This window comes from Dermacentor silvarum, chromosome 4 (assembly GCF_013339745.2).
Source record: "Dermacentor silvarum isolate Dsil-2018 chromosome 4, BIME_Dsil_1.4, whole genome shotgun sequence".
Lineage (NCBI taxonomy): Eukaryota > Metazoa > Arthropoda > Arachnida > Ixodida > Ixodidae > Dermacentor > Dermacentor silvarum.
The window spans coordinates 17,326,977-17,352,296 of NC_051157.2; the positions used below are offsets into that span (position 1 = coordinate 17,326,977).

The 25,320-nt window shown below is 44.7% G+C and overlaps 1 protein-coding gene across 2 annotated transcripts in view; it reads left to right on the forward strand.

The window, feature by feature from the left end:
* Positions 1–13,546, forward strand: part of LOC119449542 (beta-alanine-activating enzyme-like) — a 29,598-nt gene extending 16,052 nt beyond the window's left edge. For both annotated transcript variants that reach the window (XM_037712728.2, XM_037712729.2), the window contains 5 exons: positions 2,781–2,929; positions 5,412–5,575; positions 6,895–7,020; positions 10,988–11,122; positions 13,154–13,546. In XM_037712728.2, the coding sequence (XP_037568656.1) occupies positions 2,781–2,929; positions 5,412–5,575; positions 6,895–7,020; positions 10,988–11,122; positions 13,154–13,537 (958 nt within the window). In that variant the 3' untranslated portion in view covers positions 13,538–13,546. The remainder of the gene's footprint in view (positions 1–2,780; positions 2,930–5,411; positions 5,576–6,894; positions 7,021–10,987; positions 11,123–13,153) is intronic.
* The last annotated feature ends 11,774 nt before the right edge of the window (positions 13,547–25,320 follow it).

Below are 25,320 nucleotides of genomic sequence, written 5' to 3' on the forward strand. Positions count from 1 at the left end.
CAGAACATTGTCATTTGAATTCATTTTATCATGATCCTGATTAGCATGCACCAGCTGTAGATTTAAACCCAGTGCAGGGTTATTTGAAACAGAGTTGAAATGGAGTATTAACTACTGTGAGGTTTGTGAACTTGCTTTAACCCATCTTAATTGTCAGCAGTAGGATTCATTGCTCAGCATTCTTCCATTGATTAAACTCCAGTTATTTCGATTTTTCGGTTAATTTGATCCCGAATGAAGGCACCCATACTTTTCTATGGGCCCAAAATTCCGTTATTTCGATTTCACGTAGGCCTCCGCCGATTAATTCAAACTTGGCTTGTGAGCTTCGCAGCAGTACATCCGTGTTATGTGGCGAAGCTTACTAAGAATGTTTATGAAAGGGGTCACTGTCACGGGACGTAGTATGCGTTCCTTAATTATACACGCTTGAGCACGCCGTGTCCGGTCACAGTACAAGTACTTCGACGCTAAATAACCATGCTAGCAGCCATTCAGAGCTGTTTCTGACATTTCTGTGGCGATTTGAGCCCTCATTTCGCCCACATTACATGTTTCGTATATGAGACCGTTAACGGGGCCTAGTACACGTTCCTTGAATATACGGGCGCGCACGCGCCGTGCAACGAGAAGCGGAGAAAAACTATGTGGTTCTGGGAAAGCTAGATGACAAACTCCGAAAGTCGAGTGGATGTTTAGGACCAACAAAAGAGCAGGGGTCTGTGTAAGACTCTGAAGGACTGCCATTAAACTTATTAGGCATCTCTGTAATGTCCTGTATCAAGGGTACCTTTTATTGCCTGGTATGCATCACTGCACAACACAGCTATAATGTGGTGAAGCTAACTTCAAGGCAAATACTGCCAAGTGCATTAACCGCATATTTCGTTGTTCTTCTGCCTTTTGTTTAATTCGATCCGCTGGATAGATAGACCAGTTTCGTTGGTCCCGCCAGGGTCAAATTAATGGAGGTCGACTGTATAGGGCTTTGATAATTGCCCTATCAAATGAAAGGCAGGTAACACGAGAAGGGTCTTTAAAGCAGTTAATATCTGGGATTTCTGCTAATTTCTGCTATGTCAAAGAATAGAAGACCCGGCCCGATTTAATACGTTGACCTTTACTTCGCAACGCCTTTCTTTCTTAGAATGAGCTCCGTACCTCATGGCTTTCTATCAGTGGCACTACTAGATGGTGTGGTCCATTGCTGGTACACAATGTGATGTGGACGACAGACCCACAGGTGTGCTCTGTGAAACATATTTAATGTGGAGAAGTTGTACTAAATTTTGTGCGCTGAGCTGCTGCTCATGCCCTCCCCATCCACTTGTTGTGGTTATTCTAGTGAGCTTCACTGTCACTGAATGCACTGTCACTGAATGCACAATTTACAAATAATAGCCCTCCTTATATTTACTCTCTCTCTCTCTATTTGCTTGTGTGTAGAGAGCTTGTTCTCAATTTTTTTGTTTTACTATTTTGCCTGTTGGATGGCACTAAGGTAATTTTTTATGCCCTCACGATGGTCCAACAATAAGCACCCACTTCGTAAGGGTGCGTGAATGTTCTAAACTTTTGAATAATGAATTGAGTATTGTCCTATTCGATTTGGTCCTCCAATTAAATAGCGCACATCAAGTTGCAGAGCACGCTGCGTTACTCATGGTACTAGACTTTTCTCGCAAAACTGCGATCATTTGCACTAAGAATTGTTCAGACATGGCATTGGGAAATGGGTATTGTTTGGAACTATACTGAGTGTCTCACTAACTTGGGCCAAAATGTAAAAATATGCAAGTGCCACGAAGCTGGACAGAATCAAGGTAATGTTGTTTGCCGTCGCTTGGAGCAAGTCCGACTATTTATTGTATTTTGCCTAATTAGATAATTAGTTATTAGTAATTCTCAAATATGAAGGGGTATTCAAAGCAAAAGTATCTATGAGAAAATATAGACCATCCTGAAAAATTCCCGATCCAGCTTTCTATTGTTCAATATGTGCTAGATAAAGGTTTTTTTCCAAGCCTAAAAGAAAGCACACAAAATACGAAAAGTGTAACGCTGCTAGTTGTGTAGCTATTCTTGAAAAATTATGAGCTTGTGAGTGGACTGTTTATTTATTTCTAATGCTGCATTTGTGCTTTTGATAAAGCATGATTCATGATGTGCAGTTTAATGGCAGAAACTTGCTAATGTGGTGGACATAAGGATGCGACCATTGCTTTATATTAAGGGTAAAAAACAAAGGCTGTTCATTATTAAAAACTACTAAAAAATATTCAATATTCGATTCACTTCTGTCACTATTCTATTCCGATGCGATTTGGTTTCAAAAATTACGTTTTGCACACCTCTGCAATTCTATGGGCTTGAAGAAATTTGTGCAGTGAACTTTTCTTTTATATTCTTATTTTTGCAGTCTTTCTTAAAGGAGTTTCGAACTCTTGCTAAAAGCAAATCTGCTTGGTGAAAAACAGATTTGAGAATTACTAGGAGACATTATAAAATAAAATTCGAGAACACTTAAGCACTTGTTAAGAATTTTGAATGTGAAAACATTAGTTTCCATTTGAATGCCGCTGAGTGGTCCTTCGAGTTATGAACTCCTTATGGGCAAGTGAGCACTTTGAGACGCTTGGCCAATGCCTCCTAGATTGCACAAGGCCGGTGCACTTAGATATGTGATGTCATGCTACCTTGCCTGACTGCCATAGAATCTAAAGGAAACTCTCCCGAGTAAGCCGCAGTGATTTTGACGTGACCGCTTTAATCTGTTGCAGGGGGGACACGGTTGTGTTCATAGGATCACATGCAGGCCGCTTTTGTGCCTTGAATGAAAAGTCTGGGGATTGCTTCTGGGAGATATCGGTTGCTGACAGGATAGAGTCTTCAGCCACTCTTTCCACTTGTGGCAAATATGTTGCGTTTGGTATGTATCTGGGATTTTTGTGCCTTGCTCAGATTACACTGTGTGCATACATTTGTGTGGATTGATTGGCTTAATATACATTAACTGGGTTGCTTATACTGCTTTAATATTACAAAGTTGTAGAGGACCACTTGAAGGAAAATTGTTAAGTGTTACCCAAATCAAGAATAGTTGGCCAGGTGATGTTGAAAACAGACAAAGATTGTGACAGCTCAACATTTGCACTTTTCAAATGGCAACCTTGGTAAATGCAAGGTGAAGCTGCTGCGATGTTTCAGTTTGCAATCTCTAGTACTGCTGTATCTTCTTTTTTTTCTTCTGCCATGGCAACATGATGATCACTTGCCATGGTGGCTTAGCGGTTATGGTGTTGCGCTGCTAAGCACGTGGTCTCTGCATCAAATCCCGACCGCGGCGGTCACGTTTCGAAGGGGGCAAAATGCAAAAACGCCAGTGTCCCGTGCACTGGGGGCACGTTAAAGATCCCCTGGTGGTCAAAATTAATCCGGAGCCCCAACTATGGTGTGCCTCATAATCAAATCGTGGTTTTGGCATGTAAAACCTCAGAATTCAATTCAACATGATGATTATGGTGCTGACCGATGCCAACTATGACAATACTATCGTAAGTTTGCATCGAGATGAGATGGGAAGGGGGACCAGAGGGGTGAGCCCATAGCGGTTATTGACGTACAATCTCCAGGCCCTTATTCACAGAAGAGAAGTTTGGTCCAGTTGAGTAATCATTGTAAATTTATAGCTCTACATGTGTGTCTGTCTACTTTCTTTTGCCTCTGTTGTGCGCTGAAGACACAGTAGACTCCCATTAAAAAGAACTCGATGGGAACAAGATTGTGTAACATGCATTATATTGTAGATAGTGCTATGAATTTAACATGATTCATTATCTGCTAAGCTCTAAACCATTTACACTAATCTACCGAGGCCTGTTAGAAAAGTATCCGACCTGTGGCCGAAGAAAAAAAACTGGCATAACTGGAGCGTTGGAAACCTAATCACCCTCAAAGTAGTCTCCTTGGGACTCCTACACACTTCTCCCAGCGGTGCTGCCATTGTTGGAAGCATTCCGAGAAGGCCTCTTTCGGAATGGAGTTTAGCTCAGCTGTCGTTGCAGCCATAATGTCCTCTCTTGTCTGAAATCGCGCTCCTTTCAATGGCCTCTTGATTTTTGGAAACAGCCAGAAGTTGCAGGGGGCCATGTCAGGAGAGTAAGGAGCCTGTTGAACTACAGGAGTCTGGTTTTTCGCCAAAAAAGTCTGAATCAAGTGCGAGGAATGTGCAAGAGCATTGTCTTGATGGATGTGCCAATTTCCTGTTGACCACAACTCCGGTCTCTTGTGCCGCACAGCATCACGTAGGCACAGAGGACATCCCTGTAGTACTCTTTGGTGATTGTTTGACCCTGTGGTGCGTACTCGTGGTTTACCACACCGCAAGAGTCAAAGAAAGCAGTCAGCATCACTTTGGCGTTGCTGCACACTTGGCGGGCCTTCTTTGGTCTTGGTGGCATGGAATGCTTCCACTGTGACGACTGGGATTTGGTTTTCGGGTCGTACCCATATACCCAAGACTCGTCACCAATGATTATGGTGTTCATAAAGTCAGGGTCACTGTTTGTGGAATCCAGCATGTCCTGTGAGACTTTAACACGAAGTTGCTTTTGCTCCACCGTGAGCGGCTTCAGCACGAATTTCGCCGCAACTCTCTTCATGGCCAAATCTTTGGTCATAATGGAATGTGCAGAAAAAGTGCTGATGCCCACCTCTTCCGCAATTTCTCGGATAGTTACACGACAGTCCCGCATCACCACAGCGTTCACTTCGGCAATGACCTGGTCATTTCGGCATGTTGATGGCCGGACCGGAGCGTGGCTCGCTCTCCACCGATGTTCGGCCGTCTTTAAACTGGTTGTACCACTCCTTAATCTGTGTGCTGCTCATAGCATCGTCACCGAAAGCTGTCTGAATCTTCCGAATGGTTTCCACTTGGCGCCCAGTTTCTGGCGAAATTTGATGCAGTAGCGCTGCTCCAGTTGCTCCGTCATTTTCCTTGCAATAAAAAAACTGACGAGAGCACTGCGCACTACCTCACTCAAATGCTGCGTCCCGGCGACTGACGCTATCGGCAGGTGGGAAAAAATTCGCGCATGTGCACGAAGGTTCAAGGTCGGCTGATGCAAGTGTGTTTGTTTCATATTCATCAGGTGTTCGCAAAAAAAAAAAAAATAATAAGGTCGGATACTTTTCTAACAGACCTCGTATGTATTGCTTGCGTTTGGGAGTGCCACAATGCCTTCTCATTGTAGCTAACCATTATTAATGCCAGTTTTGTATAGTTTCATTGAAGTTATGATCGTCTTGTCATTGTCAAAAATTTGTTTCCGAAACAGATTTTGCAGAAACAGATGCAGTATTTGAACAGTACATAAGATCCATTTCTTCATGCTCTGTTTGTCCTTTAGGTTGCTATGATCACCACATTTACTGTGCTGATGTTGTGGATGGAAGTGTCAAGTGGGCGTTGAACACTGGTGCAGAAGTCAAGAGCTCACCCACCACAAACAGGATCAACTGCTCATTCCTTTGTGGGTCTCATGATAAATGTCTCTACTGCATCAATCAGAATGTGAGTCTAGAATTTTCTTCAATTGCACTATATTTAAAGGGCCCCTCACCAGGCAACATAGCAAATTTTGGTTATATGCTGGAAGTTGTTATGTGCGCTTTAGGGAACGTTGTACTGCAAGAATTTTTCAAGTTGGTTCATTAGTAGCAGAGATAGAAATATTTGAAGTGCCGCGAGCCCATGGTTTCAGGAGGCAAGCTTCACTGTCAACATAGACACTCTCTCCACTTGTCCCCATCTAGCCTCCACAAGCAAAATTCCTTCCCTGCGTTCTCTCATACCGGAGCTAGAGAATTGCATGACGCATACATCACAGCCCTGCCTTTTTTTTTTCTCATGTTTTTGCTTCGCAGCAGACTTCCGGCGACCGTCTCGCATGTGAGCTGTTGCGTTTGTCTTGTTTTGCACAGTGCACGATTTTGCGCTCTATGAACTAGAACATCTGACTAGCGGTATAAGTCATTGCTACATGAGCACTGAGGCAGAGGCAAGTGGATCAAAGAGCACAATCGCACGCTGGAACCTGGTAGAAAATGGGAGATACTTTTGTTTTCTGCGTGCGCGACTGCACGACGTGGGAACATGCAGACGAAATGAAGTACGTCCCTCTTGCTATGGCATGGAGTAAAACAAAGATTCGCAGACATTCAATTTTGTAGATTTTATTATTTCTCTAAATTTTAAATCATCTATTGAAGGAACAGATTGATTGCAACAAAGTGATTTGAAAGACAGTACTATTTCTATTTCAGTATTGTTTAAATTAATGGGGATAGTTGAAACTATTTGTTACGTGGGTGAAACAGCTTTGCCTTTGTTTTTTATATGTTAATCTTAAGATAATTGTTTGTCGCCCGTGTGTGTAAGTTTGCAAGCGTTTCATTGGCTCGATTTGACATTTCAGAACCTGAGTCACCGTCAAAGAACAGACTGGAGTCGTCTGCGTAAATTACGCACTTTGCAGAGGCATCAACATTGACTATTTCATTAACCTATAAAATGGAAAGATACGGACCCAGTATGCTTTCCCGTGGGACGCCTGTATATACAGATTTCACTTCAGAATGGTCCCCGGCTATATCTATTAATGGAGACCTGTGTTGAAGGTAGGATGTAACAAGAAAATGAGCTGTGCCTCGAATGCCGTCACGATCGAGCTTTTGAAGTAAAACTTTGTAACTGATCAGGTCGAAGGCCTTGGAAAAAATCGAGAAAAATTCCAAGCACCATTTTCTTTTCCTCAAATTTTTGTGTGAACAGTGTGTTCTCTAGGTTGCATAGTATCTATGAAACGTCTTTCATCATGCATTGTCTTTTAGACTGGAAGCCTCCTTTGGAAGCAGCGCCTGTCGGAAGGAAGCATCTTTGCATCCCCGGCTGTTTCATATGAGCCATACCAAATATACGGAGCCACTCTCGATGGACTGGTTGCAGCTTTATCTCCTGTAAGTTATCTACGAATATGATCTGCCATGCCCAGCATTTTTACTTGCACACTATACAGATTTTAATGTGCTTAGGCCATTGTTGCATAGCATTATAATTGATGCAGGTGACAGCAATCAGTCAAGCGCCTAAAGGCCAGTAGCATTATGCTTTTACCAGCAGCTACATTAATTGGTATCATTACGAGAAAACGAACAATTATTTGTCACATGTTATTGGCATCACATACAGGGTGTCGAACCGAAAAAAATACCGGTTTGGTTCGAGTTCGGGTTCAACGCACTCCGATTTCGTTCCAGTTCAGAGAAATAAGACTTTATATCGGTTCGCGAACTGGTCTGCAACACTGTACCAGTTTGGCACAGCAAACTTTATCTTGTCCTATGATGGCGAGACTTGTCTGCATGGCGCATGAGCAGGTGAAAGAAACGGACTCCCTGGTCCATGGCTGTAGTAGAAATTTATGAAGGCGTTTGAGGAATGAAATCTTCAAATAGAATCGAATACAAATGTTCGATAAAAATGACCGTCAAATATTGAATCGAATATTGAACCGAATATAGAGTACTCACAATAAAAAAAATTAAAAAAAAAAAACCAAGTGAAATGAAAAGTTTTGTGAAGCCTGTTCAGCAACAAAGGGCACGTTTAAATTGTTTGATACTTGTACACCAGATCCAGGGAAAACACGAGGAAGGCGGGAGATTGAAATTAAAGACGAAATTCAAGGCCTTGAAAAAGAAGTCTGCTTGTCAAAACGTTGGCTTGTTTTGCTTTCACCTTGTTCTCGTTTTGCTCATGTACACCAGATGTGATGCAATACAATAACATCTAATGCACAATGACAATAAAAGTAATGAAAAATAAGAAGGTCACGTCCCAGATGCATTTAGTAGAGAGTAATGCTCGTTGAAAGAGGCAAACGCAATACTACAGCATGAAGCATCATATTCAAGGAATCTAAACTTGCTGAGATGGGTCAAATAATAAATTGCTTCGTCTAAATTGGTACAGCTAATTCATAGGCTGCCTAAGATGAGACATGCTTACTCGACAGCTGGTAACTATTGTGCACAAGTGACCTCATACGTGTGTTTGCTCAGACACTCGATCGTCTGCACAACAACTGTGGTCCTGCTAAACCAGAATCAGTCAGACAAGTCTCCATTTGCATCAGTCTTTTTCCCTATAGACTGCAAGAACTGTTGTTGTTTCTTATGATGTTCGAATCAAACTATAAGAATTGGCCTTGAGGATGCAGCGTAGGTCCAGGTGTTGAGATGCTGACAATGCGAACAGTGGCCGCGCGGTTCCGTGCTGGATCATTTCTTTTTTCTTTGTACAATTTTTTCTGTGTTTCTTTGTCAAAGAGCGTGCCCACATTCACGTATTACATGAATTACAATTCCAAATAACTAGTCAGTAGCAATGTATGAAGCTAGCAGTTGACATCTAGCTCAGTTTACTGCTTAAAAAAAAATAAAAGCAGGTTAGGACATTGCTGTTTCTGATTGATGACAAAGGGCAGTTTGTGCTAAGTACAGCGACATTCTTTCTTACACAGCTGCACGTGGTGCGGAGTCTCGCGCTGACTAAGTGCGGACAAAAAAGCCCAAATCACACATATTGTGCCCCGGGAAAGATTTGAAAAATCGAAGAGCACTGTAATCTGCTTGGAGGTGCCAAACATACGTTGAACCATGGCACACAACAAAAAGCACATTTCTCATGCCGTTAGTGATGGCATTCATATTAGCGACCGCAGTGTTATTGTTACAAGAAGCCGTACTGATGAACACGTTGGTTTCCCTTTTTTTGCCTTCTCGAGAACACAGTCATCTTTGCTCTCCTTGTATCCTGGCGTGTATGTTTTACAGTTTATCTAGTAATAGTAGCAAGGTGACCTATAACGGCCGAATCGGGAGCTTCAGCAGAAACAGTGATTCTGCAGAGTCCCTGAAATAAAGTATTGGCTGTGGGGCTGAATGGGTGTGACCAAGTTCAGAAGTGCAAGCGTCTCTGCCTAGGTTAGGTTTATCCCTATTCTCGCACACAACGCAACTCGTGAGTCGTAACAATCTGCCTGTGGGGTGTGGCAACTGAAGAAGTAAATATTGCGAAGAATTGCTTATCTATTGAGCACCTATATATGCTATTGAGCACCCTATATGCTTGGACCGTTTCAGGCTGAACCGGTAGCCATTATTATTTTTTTCGGTTCAGGTGTACATCAGGCTCAGGCACGTTCTAAGAATATTGGTTTGGGTTCAGCTCCTGCTAAAATTCCGCTTCATGTTCAGGTTCAGTTCGACACCCTGATCACATATGGTAAGAAGGCATGCACAACTTCAATAAACCAAACAATTTTTTAGCAATCTTTGGCTCTATGAAACAAAGAACTCACTGCTGGCAAGTGATCTCAATGAGGATTCTTCGAGTGCAGTTTAGTACATGCAGCTGGTATCAAGTGGCATCATCATCTTGTGCGATCCAGATGTACTAATCGTGGCAGTTCCAGAAAAACCTGCAAGCGTTGCAGGGAAAGGACAATTAGACATTCACTCTGACATTGTGAGGTTACGATGTCATTGCATACATCACTGAAAGAAAGGAAGGTAAAAGTGACGAACTTGGCATTATGTCTGGAGGTGATGGAAATCTGCAACCCACAGGCTTCCCTCTGTCTGCTAGTGCTCTCAGACTTGTTTCACTGTGTGCGGACTGAATGTTGTCATTGGTGGACCTGTTCATAAAAAACAGTCACAGGCCTGTGCGGCACACGCAGCACAGTCACAGCATAAGCTGGTGGAGCGGCTCAAGAGTAGCTCCAATTTTGGCAGCACGCACACCAGGGTCGTCGCGACAGTCTCTTCTCCTCGTTTTGACGAGAATGATCTGAACTGCCAGCCCAGCGTCGACGGCAAGCTGCGGCTTGTAATGCTCTCTGCACAGCAGTCTGCTGAGCCCGATGATGCCTGGCCGCGCAGGCCTGTGACGTTTGCAGGCACCTTAGCTAGATGGCGCCACCATACTGGCGGAGGCTGGGGATCGCATTTTTTTTTTTATTGCGCGCCTCGTCTGAATAGAATCTCGTATTATGCGCCTGCGCACGCTTCGTTTGCAGGCGCATTAACTAGATGGCGCCACTGTACTGGCGGAGGCTCGGATCGTCTGCACCTGTGTTTAAAGCGCATTTTTCCGGTGCCTGATAGCAAGCACTTGCGTGGCTCAGTGGTAGAGTATCTGGCTCCCACGCAGCGGGCGCGGGTTCGATCCTGGCGGGAACCAGGTACTTTTTTCGCATTTCCAGCAATAGCGATTACGATCGCCAGACGCCGTTGGCAGAGGCGGCTGCGGCGGTGGCGGCAGCGGTGGCGGACACTATCGCGAACCGAAACTGCTATTGGAATGAGCCCATAACAGCTTACGCTGTAAAATATTCATAGAGCATAAGTTCAGTTACGTTGAAACATTCGAAGCATTAAATGTTCAATTAAATGTGTCACAGCTTTTCTGGTCTGGTTGTGTGCAGTTACTGTCAAGTGGCGGAAGCCATTTCTTTGCTAGCATTTTAAGCGAAACTTTGCTGTTATATTAAATGTTATATAAATCGTGACATAATAAATGTATATACCAAAAGCAATGTAATTCCGCTTGATAACTAGTACACTACTGCATGGTTACACAGAAACAGTGGTTGCAAGGAATAAAAAGATTGCCATTTTTGTTATACTGGTAGCAGTAGCAGTGCTAATATTGTTGATTTGTGAGTAGCTTGCATAAACAATGAGTGCAATAAAAACACATGAACAAAAGGAGAGGACACCCATGAGTGCAAACTTTAACAGATGTCTGCAAAACTTGAAGAGCACTTGAACATTTGAATGTGCCTTACCAAAGTGGTCAAAGCTCAATGCTTATGAAGGGCACTTTGTTTGGTGTGGTGCATGAGTAACATATTTTCAGGAACATGGAGCTGTGGTATGGACCTGCAAACTGGACAAGCCTATCTTCTCCTCACCTGCTGTTTGTGACAGTGGAGTGGGCATTTGCTGTGTTGACGGCAAGATTTCCTTCCTTGATCATTCAAATGGCTGCAAAGTGAGTGGTGGTGTGCCTTAGTTTGTTTCAGATTTACTTTAGGCAGCATTTAGTTTCTCACGTCGCAAAGCTCACTGTTGTTCCAGCAGCCTATTAAAGGGCCCTTTCCTGGCTGTACCCGGCAGCAGACAAGTTTTCATATAGAGTGAGATATGTCGCAAGAATGCATGCAGTATACATGTACATCAGTCATTGATTATACTCATGTATAAAGAGAAATTCTGACTCAATGTATACCTAGTGTGTTGGAGGCATGAAACCATTGCTGGAAGACAGAAAAGATATGTATTGAGTCAAAAACTGCTTGTGCATGCATGAAAATATCAACCCTTTTTGTGCCATGTCTGCAATAGAAGACATCAAGTTTACATCTCAAAATTGCAAACACCGACAGGATTATCGCATTTAAAATGCATTGCCCACATCTGGAAACAAATCTAATGGCTCCTGCTGTAAGTTTGCTTGTATGTGCAGAGTGCTTTTTTTGTTTTTAATGTGAAATGATGAGTTACTGGATCATTTATGAGCGCACCTATCGAGGATCATGCGTGCAGTTTTCTTGTCATCTTTTTGTATTGTAGCGGCAGCAGCATCGGCGTCGCATGAAAATTACCTAGACACTCTCGTCTACACGAGGCATGAGCGGCTGGCACGCACCAGCACAAGCTAGCCTTCCGAGACAGATTAAAAATGCTACGCTAAGAGATCGGGTGTCTGTCTGTCCTCTCCCGCGAGAGCCGTGAAACTTCACCGGTCTACGTAGTCGCTCGTTGCCACAGTTTCAATACATTTTTTGTAGGCAAGCCTCTGAAGCGTTAGTGTTTATCATGTACCATTGGGGTCAAAATGTTTATGGGGCACACTAGCTACGAAAGAGCTGTCTCTCCACAAAGCTTGTGTACATAACCTGAACTTCAAGTTGCATTGCGTAGCAGTATGTGTGACTGGTGCAGTGTTTTATTGATTTAGGTGCTCAATGCCCAAAGGAAGTAGAAATATGTATTGCTTTCTAGAAAAGCCTGCACTTGGTAAACTTCCTACACACTAGCCAAGTCCATGGCTTTTGAATTGGTTTCATTTCAAGCTATCATATTGCGCTGCTAAGCACAAGGTCACGGGATCAAATCCTAGCCGCGGCGACCGCATTTCGATGGGGGCGAAATGCAGAAACACCCATGTCCCATGCATTGGGGGCACGTTAAAGATCCCTTGGTGGTCAAAATTAATCCGGAGTCCATTACTACGGCATGCCTCATAATCAAATAATGGTTTTGGCACGTAAAACCACAGAATTCATTCATTCATTTATGGATGCAACAAAGACATTGAAAAATTTAGTATCTTTGCTCTGTTCTACCAGATTCAATTTGTAATGATGCTGATTGCTGAAGCTATAATAAGTGCACTAGGAAATTATATCTCAAATAAAATATTGTCACCTGTAGTAGTGGGAACAAGGCAAGTGCAGAGGCACAAGAAGAAAGAAGTGTGCGTGCTAACCGCCCCACTCGATAGTTCGTTCTCGCCGCCATTTTCTCCAGAGCCCAGCTGCTCTCAATAAACGTCGTCATCCCTCCTTCGAAGGCGCGTGGCAATATATTGATGCTTAAACAGGATACTTAAGATTTTGCAGGTTGCTCTTGTGTCACTGAAAATGACAAGTACTATTTGCAATACAAATGTGCCAGTTATTAGTCAGTATGACTTTAAGTAGTCTGAACTTCTATTGTATTTGAGTCGATTGGTGCATTCCAGTACTGAGTATTGTAAAAGTTTGCACAAGTATAAAATTGGAGCTAGGTTGTCTGTATTTCCTCCCTAAGTCACTGGTACTTACCTTTAGACATATTTCCTTAAAAGAGTGAAAAAAGCATGTCTACATTGTTATAAAATAATGTAAGCAGGTAGTTCCATAGCATTGCATGTGCAGAGTTTACATTTTGTATTTGCATCTCTCATTTGTGTTTTGTACTTCCTTGTTTCAGCACGCTGTTAGAATTTCTGACCGAAACTGTTTTTGTCTGTATGCAGCTGTGGACGGCAGAAACTGGTGGTCCAATATTCTCAACACTTTCAGTGTCCACTGGTGATGCAGGCCCATCTCTAATTGTTGGCTGCCATGATAACCATGTCTACAAACTTTCTAGTAATGACGGGAGTGTGATTTGGAAGACTCTTCTCAATGCACCTGTTTATTCAACATTATTTTGTTTCAATAACGAGAAGACTTATGTTGGTGCAAGCACGCAAGGAAATTTGTGTATAATTGACAGTCACCGTGGAGAAGTACTCAGCTCATACCATTTCGACAATGAAGTCTTCTCATCACCAGTTGTGCTTGAAGACCACATTATTGTTGGCTGCAGGGACAATTATGTGTACTGCCTTCATTTTGAAAGTAAATATTTGAGCTGACAGAGAGATGCCAATATGTGTCTGTCAATGTAGTATAGAAAGCAAAGCACATTGTGTTTTTAGAGTAGTAATACTTTCTTTCTCCACTTATAATTCAGTCTGCATGCTAAGAACAAATGTGTGTTGGTATTATCTGGATATGTGGTATGTTCGATTCCTGCGGAGTTCATGGAACCGGTGCCGGAAAAGTTCTGCCAGTACAAGGCATAAGTGATGCAGCAGGTACTGGTTCAGCATGTTGCAGACACTTTTCAATTGAGCGCTGAGGTGCAGGCTATGTCGTCTATTTGGCCAAATCGCCTGTCCCCTGGTACTTGTGGCCACTTTATCAGTTCAGCGCGAACTTCTCGTGGTTTCAGTGAAGTTCTAGAACACTTCCACTGCATTGTGCCATGAATGACATTGCTTGCTTGGTTTGACAGCTTGGATAATCAAGCACAAATCTGACAGGAGCAGGAAAAAACATTGCTATAGCAGTGCCCACATTGAATTTGGATGTGCCGGACGCTGTTCCGGCTCTGTTGTAATTAACCTTGTCGAAGGGATTAGGGAGTGTTTTCACATCCACTGGAAATGCCCGCTATATCTGCTATCCCCTGTGAGCGTTTCCTTGCACATCAGCTGCGGCACCTCACCTGCACCGAGGCGTATTGGGAATCGCGGTGCAGAGGCATGCTTTTGCACTGTAGAATCGCGGGATGTGGTGCAGCACACTGTGAACTGGTGCACGTGATGCAGGGAACCACACATATATCAAGTGAACTGTGGATCAAATGAAAGTGCATTTAATGTACTATATTTTAAATTTGCCCATGGTTAACCCAGACATCCTCTCACTTTCATTCCATTTGTAACAATGACTGTTTGCCTGTTTGCTGTCTTGTACTTATTGTCACTAGTACAAGTTTGTGGTGCAAACAATGGGCTCAGTTTCCATACCTATGCAAGCCTGTTAGCTAGTTATCTGTAACACAGTAGTCGTCTGGTTAGAGACCTTTTGACTATTTTTGGAGGCACTTATGGAATACTTATGCTGAAAAGCTACACACTGTACCAGGAACAGTGGGTGCCAGATTAAGGCTTTCACAAAGATGTTATTACAATAAAGCCCTATAGCTCAAGTTCAAACATATCCTTTATATAGAGCATCAAAGCAAGACAAAGGCGTCACAGGAATATGGAGTTGGATTTATCAATAGTGGGTGAACAGGAGAAGTATCAGCGCAGAGCCAATATTTTGACCCGGGGACGTCTTTATCAGAGCAGCCCTTGTTTAAACATTGGCTCTGTGTTGAGGCTCCCCTTGACCATATGTCTGAAAGGCAGTGACATTGTCCCCTTAGTTTTTGTAGATGGAGGGATTCGGTTCTAGTATCAGACAAGCCCTTAATGTAGTCAGTGCTCGAGTGTTAAGGAAAGACAGAGGGCACAGGTGATGGTGTAAATGAGGGGCGAGCTGTCCACCACTGAGCAGCTGCTGAGGAGTATGTGAAGTGGCACTCATCCACGGTGGCAGTGCCCCAACTTTTGAGGCACCTAACTACGATTCCTAGCTGCTCCAGGTTTTGTAGGACTCTCCTGGCTTTCATCAACACGCCCCGAGTGCCTAATTGTTCCTGTTGGGAATGATATTTGTAATGAGGTGAAGCCTGGTGAGACGAAGGTTGTTTCTTGGGTGAGACGCAAAGTTGGATCTGCTGCACAGCGTGGACATGCGCATGCATCTGAACAATGAGTGAATTCTTCAGCTTTGCTCAATTCTTTTCTTTCTGACCTTGTAAGCAAAATTCTAGAAGCAAGACTGTTTCTTGTCACAAAAACTAGGGGCGCGATCTTATACGCGTTCCAAAATGGAACGGAGGCAGTCCGTTCCATCGAGCCGCACACGATTGGTCAATTTAAACCGTGACGATCAAATTGACCAATCGTGTGCGGCTAGATGGAACGGACCGCCTCCGTTCCATTTTGGAACGCGTACAAGATCGCGCCCTAGATGTCAAATACGGGTGGAACACATTAAGGCAAAGCATAACATCATCATGAAATTCACCCTAATGTAGGATTATGTATTGATATAGACCCTCTGTGCGGAGCAGTTTGCTCTAGAGTAGTGGCGGCACTTTCGGCGGCACTCCGCACGTTACCTCAGCGAAAGTGCACAAATATGAAACCATTACTGCTTCTGTCCTTCTACTGTGCGATCAGGGGAGGGGGAGTATTCTGTATGTATCCGCCTAGTGGACATGTACATTTAATCTGCTGCTGAAGTTCTGATTGGTTGGGCTGGGGTACGTGTGAGAAGGAGACAGGTGTACCCAGCTAATCAGCGCTTCAGCAGCAGACAAAATGGACATGTCCACTAGGTGGACACTTACAGAGTACGTACCCCTCCAACTGTCGGAAATGCGACCGAATGTTCGCTAATGCACTGTACTTCATTTATGCTGCAATATGTGGAACTGTAGAGGCAAGACATGTGCATTAGTTGGCTGCAAAAATAATGACTGGCATATTAAGGAATGGAATAAATCTGTGTGACCTGGTCCGCGGACCTCTGCTATACAAGCAGACTGCTTCTGTTGCGAGCCCTTCGCAATTAACGGCTTTCCTCGAGGATAAAAGAAAATTCACTCTTCTGCCAGCAGTGTATCGCTAACCTCCAAAGAAAGGATCTCAACCCCGGAACGTTGTCTGGAGGGAGTACAGCTCGTTGCACAGTGAAAAAAGGAGTAGTGCTGCTTTCTGGCATAGCTTCTCGCCTTTTTCTACACACATCCATCTCAACTTACACGCAAACATAGGCCCACTATATCTCCAACGTATCAAGCATAAGTGAATAGCTGCACACTTGAATCAATGCGCCGAAGCATGCATGACAGCGACTACACCAACTACGTAACTGACACGAATGTTTGATGCTGAACGTTTCGTGACGGTTCACAGAGTAAGCGAGCGACTAGCGATGCTAATACGTATTTGTTACAAGCACTTAGTACAAAATATCTACGTTCCAAGCGCCCATATGTGTGCAGCAACAATAAGTCTATTGCTACTGAGCAATCCAACGAGGTGTATTAGGCAGAAATAAATTGGATAAATATAGTGACCCTACCGAAGAACTTTACTGGGTCAGAAACATGGCAATCCGCTGCTTCAAAGTGTTCGTCAAATAAAGAACGAAGAGCAAAACACGCTGATCCTGATTTAATTCATAAGCGGAAAGTTTGGATTGCTTAGAATACATTTCTAGCCCCGCTTTTAGTACAAGCACTGTACACGGTGCTCGCGCTGTTTGAACAAGGCATAAAGAACACCAAAAGTGCTTACATGACATTTGATGCTGTGTCCAAAGCTTTTCACCCAGTGACCGTTTATGACATTCGCCGAAACAGGGTTGTGCTGAGCCACACTGGGCGTCATGCACATCCATTGTAAACATGGAGGCAACAGAGGTGGCTGAGGCAAGCAATGGACGCATCACCATGTCCAAACACGTGGTGACCAGTGGCGTAGCCAGAAATTTTCTTCGCAGGGGGGGGGGGGGGCTCAGGTTGCAGCGCGGCCTCCTCCTTATAGAATTTGTCGAGGGATCAAATACGTGAATAATAACGGCATTGCCATTGCCAATGCATTGTACATTAGATGCTGCAAACGAATTATTGAATGCTACGCACTGTGAATACAAGTATGTATTTTTTTCATAAAAAGTATATTCGTATATCCCCAAAATTGTGACAGAAATAACTGATATCAATGCTTCCGCGCTTTTGTTTTGTCTATTTAATAAGTACAGAAAATATCACGCGAACTTTAGAACATCATTTCAAAACCAGCAATGCAGTGCATGCAGCTGATATGAAAAACATAAAGGCCATGAAATTAACAAGTTGAGGACAAATATTTTGATGAATCTATGTCATTCAAGAACCTTGTTTACATTTTTGTACATACGCAATGGCCAAGGAAAAACCTCAATGACCCTGTCCTTCGTTGCAATGGATTGCGCAGGAGCAGCTGTTACCAGTCGTGTATTGTGAGTAATTGCACCAAAATTATAGTCGCAACAGTGAGTACAAATAAAAAGCAGGAGTTCTGCAAACTATACATCAGAAATGCGAAGATAGAATGGACTATACAAATGCCAAGATACAACTTGATAAAGGGCAAAAAAGTGTCGCTGGAAACAAAGTTCACTGCTTGTATACACAAAACTTCGCAACAAGATATTTAAATATACGTATAAGTCTTCAATAAGTCTACGTATTTAAGCAAACGTCACTGTATATAATGCATCATACAAGACAAATAAACATGTTGCGTAGTCACAGATAGTAAACTTTATGCACAGAAAGACAGACGATCCAGGTAAAAACAAAACTATGATCGCAGAAATCGTGATATGTACTTGTGCCATGCGGCGGTCGTGACAGCGCCATATGGGTAGAATAATAGAAGAAGGTGCAGAAAGCAGTACGAAAATGTGCATTTTAGCTGCCTGCACAGCGGCAACAATTATTCTGCACCCAAAATAAAAGAAGGCTATAGCTTTGTTTCAAAAAAGAAGTAAAAGCAGGTAGCCAAAAAGGAAAGAAAAGGACAAACGAAAGCCACAGATGATGCAGCAAGTTGAACTACCCAACATCCGAGTGTGTTTGTTGGGAAACGCTGCGTGGGCCGGGCTTTCAATGAGCAAGGTCGGTCAAAATTGGTTATTTATATCCTCATAATTTTCGTATTCACATGATAATTTTGATCATGATGCTAACTGTTGAATAAATGGTGAAAATTGCTGCAGTTTTAAAAGCTAATGAACAGTCATACATTTTCATAATTAGAGTTTATGGACCTGAAGACACAGAGCTTTTTACTTGAATTTATTTTTGCTGCTTCGCTGTCTAAAGGACAAACTTCACTTGGCAGGGAAGTTTAGCGAAGCTGTCAATGACTTCGGACATGTTGATGCCGACGTCTCTGTGGGCGTATAAAAGATCCAGCCTAACCATGCGTTCCTCAGACATTGCAGAGCGCAAGTAGTTTTATAGTAATCTCATGTTTGAAAATATTTGCTTTGCGCTGGCAGTGATCACGAGAAGGGTGACTAGAATCTTAAGCAGCTTGTACACATTTACATAGAACCTCCAGTCGCAATGAGAGAGGGTGCTTATCTATTCCGGTGCTAAAACCTAAATACACTTCGTCAATGTCGTTGGCATTCTTGTTTAGGTACCTTGCACAAACAGAAAGCTGTTCGATTCCAGCAATATACGTCATTTCGTCAGCAAGTATGGAGAAGTAGCTGTAGCGTTTACTTTTGCATCTAGGCTTTCTTTGATAATTTCACAAAAAATTTCTATAATTTGTTTTTGTACATGTGGGCTTAAATACGAGGCATTAGTGGGGCTACTTCCCAAATGGTTCTTCAGATATGTATCTCCACAATCAGCTCGCATGTGAAGAAGTGCTTTGAAAATACCAGTATTTCCAGCCGGGGCTTTGCTTTAATCTATAGGACCACTGTCCTTATGGCCACGGAGAGCCAGACTTTGTCGCCCGCAAAAAAGAACTGTCTCAATAATAGGCCACTAGCTTTCTTTTGTTTTCTCTTATTTTACTTTGCCTGCCCTGGTCCAGCTGATTGATCACATTGGGCGCGCTTCCTGAAAATGTTTGGAGAAATTTATCAGCTGCCAGCTGACAGTCACGATGATATTTAGTATTTTCGTGTATGAAAGATTGCGAGCGCGTGCTTCCATCTCTGGAACAGCGTGAATACGAGGGCTCCAGTGCGCGCTTGTTGGCGCAAGTTTATAAGAACATTAAACCCGTAAAGTTCCAGAATTGAAAATCTGAAGCACGGCTTTGGAAATGTCAGTGCACTTTTCGCGTCAAAAGTTTATGAGAATTTTATACCCACAAAGTTCGGAATTGAAATCCATGTGCTCCGTAGATTCCACGGCCACTGCGAGATGCCGTGACGTGCCCGCTCGCAATTGAAAAGCCCTTGAAACATTGTGCTCGGATGGGGCTCCTTGCGTTATGTGACTCCAAGCGCAGAAGCGTTGCCACGAAATCCAGCCCGATTTCGCAATGTTTGGGCCGAAATGTCTTTTCGAGCGTGAAAAAGACATTGTAGACAAAATCCCGAATGATTCCTGGCGCCGGTGGTTGTTTTGGTGGGCGCCGGGAAAAAAATTTTTTTTTTGGGGGGGTAGGGGCTGACGCCCCATCAGCACCCCCCACCCCTGGCTACGCCCCTGGTGGTGACGCATGGTTCCGGCCCACATGGGCAACATTTCCGGACCTCCTGACTGTAATCCGAACGAGCGGGCACAGCAACTGGCGCGAGTTCCAGCCCACATGGGCAACATTTCCGGACCTCCTGACTGTAATCCGAACGACCGTGCACAGCAACTGGCGCGAGAACTCACATTCCGCGTCTGCGGTCCACCCCTTCGCTTAAACCTAGCCTGGAGGGATCTAGACAACAAAGACCCGCTCGTATCATACTACGAAATCACTCCAAATCATAGGTTAGCATGAACAATTTTTCCTCCTCCTCACCAAAACCTCAAAAAAGCACAGGCCGTCACTTAGAGACAGTTGCAGACTAGGAAATACACCAACAACACTAAGCAGGATCAATCCTGACCTTCCTACTGAATGCCCACACTGCGGCCACGACTACAACTTCGAACACATGCTCTGGCTGTGCCCTGCCAACGCGGGCACCGACTTTCCTGACCAGTTCTCCTGGGACTCAGTGCTCAGAAGCACAGAGCTCATCGCTCAGCTCAAGGCTGTCCAGAGGACTGGGGCCGTCGCCGAAGGACTCTGTCTACCGGCCCCGACCTGGGGGAGCCACCGGATTGATTGGCGGGGCCTCGGGCACCGCTTTAATTCTTTCTCCTCAGGACCTAAATAAAGACCGTACTCACTCACTGTAAATGAAACAAAAGTTTGAAAAACGGAATAGATTCCGGAACCCTTTGCGTACTTAGCAAGACACTGACTGCAAAACAGCCATTGCGCTAGGGTGCCTTGATGGCCTCAATGGGACACACCACGTCTATGTGGATGGATGGACGGATGGCATGAGCAACCCTTTTGAAACGGGATGGCAGCGGATGCCACCAAGCTCGTTACTTTCACCTTTCATTATCGGCCCTTGAAACCATGGAGGAAGGAAATAAAATAGGAGGAAGTGTTACGGCACGCAGCCAGCCTTCGCAAGCCAACTCCGTAAGCTATATACCCTTCTCTTTTTCTGCCTTTTCTCTCAGAAAGTCGGTTGATCATGCGACACTACCATGGACCCTACACTCGGTGGACTCGGCCCAGTGTGCTTGCTTCTCGGTAGGTTTCATCGGTAGGTTGCTTCTCGGTAGGTTCTTTAATTTGCCAACCGCTCTGTGCACATTTTCTCCTGACTACTAGGCCTGCGAATAGGAGTTTCTTTTACAAACTCCTATTCATTCCTAATTGGAATGGCAGACAGTGCCAATTGGAGCACATGTAGTGTTGAGGAAACCACCAAACATCTCTAATGTGACTACGCCAGATACGAAAGTGAGAGGGAGGAGTGCCTTTCGGACGGCTTTGGGGCACTTAGATGATAGACCTTTTACAGAGATCTTGGGCTCATGGACTCGTGTGTCTGCTATGTGCAAGGCTACAAAGGAGATGCTACGCTTTTAACAGCGGAGCTGTTTATGCCGAGCGTAATCTGTCCGACGTAGACAAAAAAACTCCGCGGAGCGATGACGTCACCTCGCATTGCCTAGTAACTGCCGGCGCAGGTGCGCGCTCGCTTCGCCCGACACAGACACTGCTCCGCCGAGCTCCCGCCAGCTGCGCGCTACTGCGCATGCCCCGCGACGTTAGCCCAGCGCTTCTGCGCTCGCTGCCCGCACACTGTGCACTGTACCAAGACTTTGCCACCAGCTGCACATCACTGCGCATTCGCCGCGAGTCGGACGTGACTTCACGGCCAACTGTGCATGCGCTCCTTCGTTCCGCATGAAAGCCGGTGCGCGGCGGCGGCGCCCTAGACGTAGACACTGGGAGATCAAGGAAGGTTCGCACTGCCGAGGAAGAAGCCGCTTACCAAGAATCGCAGCCGAAGCGAACGGAATTAGCCGATGCGAGCTGAAAACAAAAGTTTACTCCCACCTGCGCTACGGTTCTGATTAAGTGGGGATGTTTTCCCGCTTCGGGTGTCTGCTTAACATCACTTGAAAGCACTATAACCGATAGTGGCTGCCTTTGAAGGCATCCGACGTGGTAGGCTATAGCTCGGTACCGCAGTGCCGGACGCGCACGCAAACCAAGCCCGGTGTCAGCGTTCACACGTACCCGCAGGCCAAACAGCTGCATGTAGCTTGGATTGCGAAACTTAGGACTGGCAAACAGTCATCGGCTACAACTCGGGTGTGTAGCAAGCACTTCCGCGAGGAAGATTTCTGCTACGGCGTTGGGGTTGCGATGTTCGGTGAGTAGCAGAAAGAGCGCACTGAGAAACCCACCCGCGCGCGCTGCCCGGTTAATGTCATGGAGATTTGGCCTATGAACTTGTTGATGATAGATACTGGCAAGTTCACCAGAATGGAAAGGGAAGGGCAAGAAGCACATTCAAAAAAGGCATGGCATATGCTCATGTTTGTGTTAGCACCAAACAATGAATGTACTGTATTAACAAAAAGAAGAAGCGGGAAATTTCTCGCTGAGACCGATAAACATACAGTGCGACGCAACTTGAGAAATAACGATGTTGGAATGTCCAAGAATTTAGAAGAAAAGAAAAAAAGAATGATTGAATCGTCGCGATGGCACATCACGAGTCGCCGTATAGCGTCGAAGTCCCTAGTTATAACGAAATTAATTTTTAACCGCTCTCATAGCGTCCACGCATAAATGGTTGCTTGTGTGCTGTCAAATGCTCATATGCTGCGGCCTATAAAGCTCACGGCACGGTGCGAAAACGCGCTCGCAATCAAACGCGAAGTCGGTCGCTGCGAACCCGTGCGATATAGCTGCATTGATGCTTCATTCTATTATGCTCCATTTGGTTCTACAGACAGCACACTATAAGAACATAATTCACATAGTCTGCTCCACCGTGGTCTGCCCTCAGCGAGTGCCTATCTTTCACGCAAGAAGCTGGTTCAGGGGACTCCATCGCGGCGACCGCGCGCAATGGGCGTTCACTGTATATACGTATTCGGTAAAGAGATATAGCGCCTGTAAACTATTCTGCGCTTTCTGTTTGCCCAAGATTATTATTTTGAGAGTAAGAAACTCCCCTCGTTTGGAGAGTACTTACAGAAATGGCCAGGAGGGCTCCTCCGTATGGTGCTTTTATTGAGCGCCGACAGCCGAACCTAGAAGCGCGCCGCGTTATCTGTGATGTGTTTATTTAGGAATAACATCGTTTCTCTCTCGCAGGCGCGAGGACCTACAAGACCCTGCGAGAAAGAAACGATGGTATTCCTAAATAAACGCATCACTGTTTTGATGATCCAAATATAATCTCACTATCAGGGAGGGCCCAGTCTACCTGACTGGAGCAGTATTTTTTTATTTGGGGTGTTGCTACGCTGCGCTCCGCAACACCCCAACGACCGCCGCTTTGTGTCGGCGCCCGGCACAGCGGCTTCCGCCATGGCACCGGGGCGCAAATGCGCGAGCAGTATCCGCTTGTTTACACCATCACAGTTCACCGAGCTCAAAAGCCGTCATGTCACACCACCACTACTGCAACAATCTCCGCCACTAGAACAAACGTTAGAATAATAAAGCGCGGCCGGCGTGGCCCAAACACCGCCAGGCATTCAACGCGCCCTAAACGATTCGCTCCCTACGCACGTAGGAGCTGCGCTCGGCAAGGTCGCTGCGCCCGGTCCCGGAGATAAGAGAGCCACGCTCAGCGGAGACCAGTGCCTCAAAAGTCCCTAAGCGATTATGTCCCTAGGCACCTAGGAGCTCCACGATCGCCATGACAACACGTGTTAAGCGGAAGTCACGTGACCCGCAGTGCCACGCCCCCGCTGTACCTACTAGCGCGATAAGAGGAGGTAATTAGGCGTGCTGGGAAAAAAGTGTCCGTTGGCACGCCAGTATAAATGCGAAACAAAAAAAGATTGTACTGCAAAACACATCAATGCGTTTGGCTTTTATGTTAGTCATCAAAGTGGCAGAATAATAGAATAGTATACATGTACGCGATAAAATAGTACGTAACATTATTTGAAACGTTGTTAAGACTTCAAAAAAAAAAAACAAAAAAAAACAGCAGTAAGCAATTAAGGAGAAGGTGTTTCATTTACTGAAATTGGAGGAGTGGAAGGGGTTAGCTCGACCTCTACAGGATTTGCGGAAGGGAGTGGGAATGGAGTGGAGGGTCCCACTCCGCCACTCTGGACTGGCTATGGCGTTCTGCTGCTGAGAACGAGGGCGCGGGTTTGAATCCGGAAATAGGCTGCCGCATTACGAGGCAAAAAAAGAAAGAAAGAAAGAACACGCTCGTCTACTTAGATTTACGTGCACGGTAAAGAACCCCAGGTGGTTAAAAGTAATCGGAGCCCAGCCGTATACAGCGTCTCCCTAACTTGGGACGTTAAACGTAATGAATCAATCACATCAGTCACAGAATTTAGGCAAGAAGCTGACGCCAGGAGGATATTCCTATCGGGCTCCCACACTTCGGGGCACCCAGCTTGCGTCACAAGCGGTTGCATACTACAGGGGCGCGACGCGCATGTTGCATATACGTGCATTACTGTATTTCCCCGCAGTAAAAACATGCGGCAGAGTCTGTTTATGTCCCTGGCGAGGTCACGTGGAGGGCATTGATACGAGTCGTCGGCGTACGCCTCAAACCATTGGAGATTTGTCTCACGGGTGTGGCGCAATACGTGTGTCCAGACTTTTTAGTGGATTAAACCCGTCTCCATCTTGTCCTGCTCGTTTTTACGATGACAGCTTGTGCGTGCCTTGTCAATCCGTCTGCTATTCAGTATCCAAAAGCGGATGTATCTGTATTTTAAGCATTATTTTTTTTACTTACTTACTTGTTGCTTCACATATCTTTATCGCGGTAATACATATAAAACAAAGGAGATATGCGTTTCAAAACGTACAAAGAAGAAGCGGTCTTGCATTTGAGTATCAGGGTTGTCGCGGCAGATCTTGCACAATGTAAGAGCAGTCATCAGTAGTGACAGATTTTAGGATAGCGCTATTGCCATAATTATTATTTTCAGTCGTTACGAATTAACATCATTATTTATCCTTGTAGATTTACCTGATTCTCTATCGTGCTGTTGTTCCCCACCACCTGCAGTATCGCGGCTATCCTTTGTTCGCATCGAGCGTTTTTTGCTTCCTTTTTGTCCAACTGCTTGCGCCTCCAACTGGCTGACATAGCTGAAAATGAGAGAGGACCGTGATCAGCACGAAAAATGACGTCGGCCATTCGCTGCAGCAAGCAAGTCCTGCGCATTACTTTGTGCCCTGTGTGTCGCAAGTTTCTTGCTGTCTTTTATTATTATTATTATTATTATTATTATTATTATTATTATAAACATATATACGCTTGAAAGAGAAAAAAAGAAGCGATGAGCAGGCTGGCAACTGCCAACGGAAGGGGCACAACGCCTGCCTACTCTTCAGGTTCGGATTATCTCCTGAATTCGTCGGGCCATGAACCACCCAACTATAGCTCAGGCGCAAACTATTGTGACGAAGGTACAGTTTACAACCGGGCACCGCGATTCCTCGCATGCTTT